This window comes from Corella eumyota, chromosome 1 (assembly GCF_963082875.1).
Source record: "Corella eumyota chromosome 1, kaCorEumy4.1, whole genome shotgun sequence".
NCBI classification, from domain to species: Eukaryota; Metazoa; Chordata; class Ascidiacea; order Phlebobranchia; family Corellidae; genus Corella; species Corella eumyota.
Window position 1 is genome coordinate 6,833,691 of NC_137490.1, and position 5,824 is coordinate 6,839,514.

General features: G+C 29.3%; 1 protein-coding gene across 1 annotated transcript; it reads right to left on the minus strand.

Annotated features, from left to right (window-relative positions):
- Positions 1-917: 917 nt before the first annotated feature.
- On the minus strand, positions 918-2,647 carry LOC145751527 (carbohydrate sulfotransferase 1-like). Its single transcript, XM_082567738.1, has 3 exons — positions 2,262-2,647; positions 1,464-1,769; positions 918-1,335 (listed from the first exon to the last, which is right to left on the minus strand). Exons 1-3 carry the CDS (start codon positions 2,645-2,647, stop codon positions 918-920), a joined length of 1,110 nt encoding a protein of 369 aa, XP_082423864.1.
- Positions 2,648-5,824: the final 3,177 nt, after the last annotated feature.

A 5,824-nucleotide genomic window follows, 5' to 3' on the forward strand; every position in this document is an offset into this window, starting at 1 on the left:
CCTACCAAGTACATAAAATAAGCTTTAAAGCACGTAATAAAATTTTAATAATTGCATTTTATAAATTAAAGTAAAACACGTTTCCTAAACGCAAGATATTTCTTTAATACTTTAACAAAGGAACCTTGGTTTTGTCATTTCGAAGATAACACCTATGTGAACGTTAATACACTTCTCAAATTATTGAGTAATTTTAATCCAAGTGAACCCCATTATATTGGGCGAGCACCAAGGCACCGTCAGCCTATTGTGGTTAGAGCCTACGACCTTGATCAAGTGTTTAAGATCGTGGGAGACTCGGGGTATGAGGAAATAACAACCTCTCACTATAAAGCCTTTTATTTCGCCATGAAAGGATCAGGGTTTTGCTTGACAAGAAAACTAGTTACTCAAATGCAATTTTATTTACAAGTAATGTTCTTATAAAAAAAAAAATTTTTAAATTCTTTTTTAAATATATAAAAACTTTGCATAAATTTTGCACCATTTACAGGGACCGCAAATCATCAAAACAGCCGCTTCCATCTCATTGCCCGATGATTACGTCATAGGCTACGTCATAACTGAACTTGTAAAAGTCCCACTTACAAATATTCCAATGATGCATTCACATTTGGAAAACGTGACGAAATATGACGTCACATATTTAGCCAATCAAGTGACGTTTTGTGTTAGTAACAACGTAGCAGAGAATAAAAAAGGTTTAACTGACAGCAGCAAAATTAATAAAGTGCACTTCGTTTTATACGGAAAAAATAACATTAATGAAATAACATAATAAATGGCCACCGCTTTGTAAGTTGTTTTTACTCTTAATAAAAAAAAGGCTTTAAACACATAAATAATAGCTACCATGTTGTTTCTGAAAATAGTGCTGTGCAAATCTTATGATTGTTTCGTTGCCTATTTCAATGCAACTAGAATAAATCCATCGTAATATTTTTAAGTTCTTCTTTCGTTGTGATTAATTTATATCCTAATTTCTTCATCGCGTTGCCGCACCGCTTTTGTATCTCCAAAACATGCTCAAGGCTGAGAACAGATCGCCAGGCTGAAACCACGTGCTTTGGGTTTCGATTAGTGCCGTAAACATCATCGTTGGAAAGTGCGTTCGAATTTTCCGACGACGTTTTTGTCTTTAACCAACTCCGGATGCCGTCGTTCATATCTAAACCGACGAAATCGTAAATCGTTTTCGTTATTTTCACTGGGTCAGTGCAAAAGTCTTCATGCCTTACTCGAATGTATTTGTCACGTGGTATGACGTCACTTATGTTCTTTTCAAGAAAGTTTGCGTTTAGTTCAAGTTGTTCACATGTTATGTTTGAAGATGAACTATACAAAAAAACACAGATTTAGTCGATATTATTAGTAAGTACTTAAATAATAAACAGATCTAGTAAAAAAGTTAGGAAAAACAACAGAAAAACGATGCAAAAAACTTAAATACTAATAACTTATACCTTATCATTCCTTGAGTAATTTTATCCTGCTTACTTTGAAAAATTCGACTTTTAATAGTAGCTCTTGGGTCTCTTACAAGGTTAATTACTTTCACATTGATTCGTGCATTATTCAGCAAAGGAACAAGTGTTTTTAGTTCACAAAGTGTAATAATTTTTAGAGCAATTAATTGACTTTTGCGACATCTTTTTTCTAGAGCGGGTTGATCAACAGGTATTGGACAAATTTTCGCACTACCGGTCATTCTTGAAAGTAGTTCACAGCAAGAACCACCCTTGTCAAAACAAGGATCCTTTGCCTTACATCTAAAGAAAAAAATAGATTTTAATTTGCCTGCATTTATTACCTGTTCTATTACAGCTAAATAATAAAGTATTAGGATTTATTTGTCTAAATTTATCAACTGTCCAGTTGCAATTCCGGCAGCGTGGTGTTGTGGTAAGTACACTTGCTGCATCACCATGAGGTTGTGGGTTTAATTCCCACTGCTCTCATGCTGTAGCGTCCTTGAGTAAGGCGCTATAAACGGCATAGACTCATGCTGAGCCAGCACTTAATCAGCAGCATAATTACCAAGGAATTATAATCTATATAAAAACTGCTAAAGGCAACTTGAGACTGGGTCGGAGTACCTTACGTTATTACATGTTTTGGTCGCGCATTCGACCTTCCCACATTTAGGATAAACATATATACAAAACAAATATATATATATAGCTTAAAGTTTCAAAGATCAACATTTTCAAGCATTTTAAAAAAAAAAGAAAAAGGTAGATAGCAAAGCAATTTATTGATACCTCGGCCAAAACGATCCATGGTCAGTTAAAACTGCATCAAAACGTTCTTTTATCCCAGTAAAATTGCAATTTATAATTTGATCTAGAGTTGCAATTCGATGATCTAATAACGAGTTGCAGGGTCTTAGATCAAAGCCAAATAAAGGTTCATAAAAATATTCAACGTCGTTTCTGTGTTTAAATATTTCCCCAAGAATACTTGAACCTGACCTAGCCTGGGTTAGAATAATTACGGCATCTGTTTTTAAAATTTTATGTTGAGGAACTGTAGAAGTTTGAACGACTGCATTTTCCATAGTAACATTGCACTCTTTGCATTTGCATTTTGTTCTTCCATTTTTAAGTGGAGTTCTTGGCCAGTCAACGACTGAATAATAAGAAAACATCATAAACAATAAAGCAGAAAGTATTAGAAGGTTAAATACTTTTTGAGTCCCTAAATTTAATGTTTTCATATCTGCACCGGCTTTAACTGTGAAACAAACAAAAATACATTCAAAAACCCTACAAGTTCCACATTGCTACTAAAACCTATGCTTTTATTGTTAAAAAATAATAATTCTTAACCAAAAGTAAACAATTAACTAATACATTAATTAGGCAAACATTTTTTGCATTTAAGTATCGTTTTTTGACATTTTTTTTTATAAAAACTGCTAATTAGATAGAAATAAACCAAAAAAAGCATTAGTTCTCCAGCCTTTTACAACCGCCTTGCCTAAAACTAACTTGTAAGGCTACAAAAATTGTAGCTAATATAAGATAACTGTTAATATTCAAGAACTGTTACGACTTTCTAGTAAGCAATAGGTTAAAAGAAGGCCAGATTTTTAATCAACAAGTAGGCCAAGTTTAACTTGCAAGAGTACCTGCAAAATATTGTTAACTTATCTTTTTATTCTTTGTTATCCACTTATGACGAATTAAAAGCAATGGCGTGAAAATTAGTTCACAACTTTTACAAAATAAAGTAAATAGGTATTTGGCCTTGTTGCTGTATTATACGTTCTAAGTTTGGCTTTTTAGTCTAATAACTTGAATTTATTAATTTCAAAGCCTTATATATACTAAGACTAAGTAACACAACTTATCTTAACGGCTCTGACAAATCTTGGAAAGCAAAATTTTATTTTAGAAAGTCAAAAACGTTTTGAACTAATTTTTTTAAACATGAACAGTGGTGTTACAAAATTGTTTTAAAAAAAGAAAACCAATAAAAAATGTTTCCAAATTTATTAACTAACTAGACGTTAAGGCTTACCGTAACGAAGGCAATAAAACTTGATATGCTATTGTTGGATAGTTTTCACAATCGCTGTAAGTATGTTTAATAATTAACATTGGAGACACGCTGTACGAAATATTTTAAAATTTCGTTTAAGATTTTTAAAATTTTATAGCGAATATATAGATTGATTTTATGTCTTTTAAACCTTTGGTAACCTATTTTAAAACTAACGCAATAAAAGCATTAACCACAACGAAGGGTCTTTTTTAACCAAAATAATTAGTTTTATACATAACACCATGCTAAATACATTAATATATATAAAGATGCAAGAAAAATTTTTCTTTTCTATTTAAAAGCTAGTTTAAACACAAATAACTTTAAGCACCTGTTAATATGTTGAAGTTGTAATTTACCTTTTTATTACAGCATGAAAACTAGTTGTTTATTTTTATAAATAAATTTAAATATAATGTGAGAGCCAAAAACAGACCAAAGACTTTAAATCAACCAACCTTTACATCAAAATCAAATGTTTTAAAATAAAACAAACTAACTGTATTAATATTACTAAATTTACAAACTAAATAAATGCAAAAAAATAATAATTTGTTAATTAAATCGTTTCAAATAAAAACACTTTAAATAAAAATACATTTCCAAAATAGAATTTGAACTCAAATAACCTAACTTGCTTTAAGATTAATTTAAACGTTATTTGTTTTTGTTTATAACAGTCTTTCTTAATAGAATTTTGCCTACTTTTTGCCTACTGCTGCTAGTTAAAAGTTTTAAAACTGTATCTTAGATCGTAAAGGTGGGCACTGAACTGTAAATAATCTTATTTAACAAGGATAAATTTATATTAAAAATTTAACTTTTAGGTTAACTTTAAAATCGTTAACGGACCAGTTAACTTTTGATAAATTGTGTTTTCGTTTGTTAAATTGTGTTAATTTAATATTTTTACAAGTAGAATGTAGTATAGGGATATATTTGTTTAATTTTGGCGTTTATCAGGTTTAAACGTTTCAATTTTTAAAACAACGTATAAACTATCATCTGACCGCTGTTATTTGGGCATTATTTCAGTTTTAAAAACGTCTTTTATACCTAAGTTTGTTTGATTAAAATACCAACTAAGTTAAAAACTATTGTTTTTTTTGAAAAAAGAGTGTTTTTTTGTTACTATTATTAATTAAATCCTCCGCACGTGGGCAGTACTATGCAGTAATTTAGAAATTAAATTCGTTTAATAATAAAAATATCCAGATGTTGCCCCAACTGATTCTTAAACAACTTGTAAAATAAAACCAAACAGAACCTTGTTAGTTATTGTTTTGTTTTTGTTCTTCTTTTAAAAAAATAAATAAATAAAAAGGGTAAATAATAAAAAGACGCGACTACACTATTACGTCATAACTAGATTTGGAAAGTGGTAATAACAAATTCTACGTTGTGCAATATTGTTATTGCAATAATAGTAGGCACATATAATGGCTTTATTTTTAATCAACACATTAGCCCGTATCCATTGCCACTTTTTCCTGGGCTTTGGACTAGTTTAGTTCAAAAAAATTATGAGCAAGCTTTAAGTGTTTGTAGGTGCTTTTCACAAAAAATACCCGACTATTTGCATATGCTTTTAACCAAAATAAAACCAATTTAAATCAATCTTACTTAAATAAAAAAGTTTAATAAATATAACGTAAATAAGTAAAAAAATGCCGTAAGAAGAACTCGTGGGCCTACAGTAGTTTTATGATTTTTTGAACAAAAATACTTTATATTAAAAATAGGATTATACTAAACAAAATTTAAACTTAAATGACCTGATTTACTCAAAGGCCTATTTAAATTTTTGTTTTCAACTTGTATAAAAGTCTTCCGTTATTAAGTTTGTTTATCTGATTTTAAAACAAAAGCCGTTGTAACACGTTCCCAATGTAAATATAAATAAAAGAATTTACAATGCGACCTCTTGCTTTACAAGATGTTTAAACATAACAATGCAGTTTGTTGTTATTGGGTTTAATAGTAAATATAACATAATGTTAACTTATTTGCTCGTGAGTTTACTAAAGTTATCACATTTCGTTTTACTTATTATACAGACGTTGAAACATTTTAATAATCCATCACCAATTTTTAGTTTTTTTCTGTTTATATTTTTATAAATAAAACAAAAAAATATAAACACACTAAAAGTGAGTTATAAACAAAAAGTAAAACTACTAATTTTTTTAGTTGAAAACAAATTTTTACCATTTTGTTATTATAAACTTACATAAATATTTACACAAATGTAATTTATACTCTTAGAAATTAATTGGTT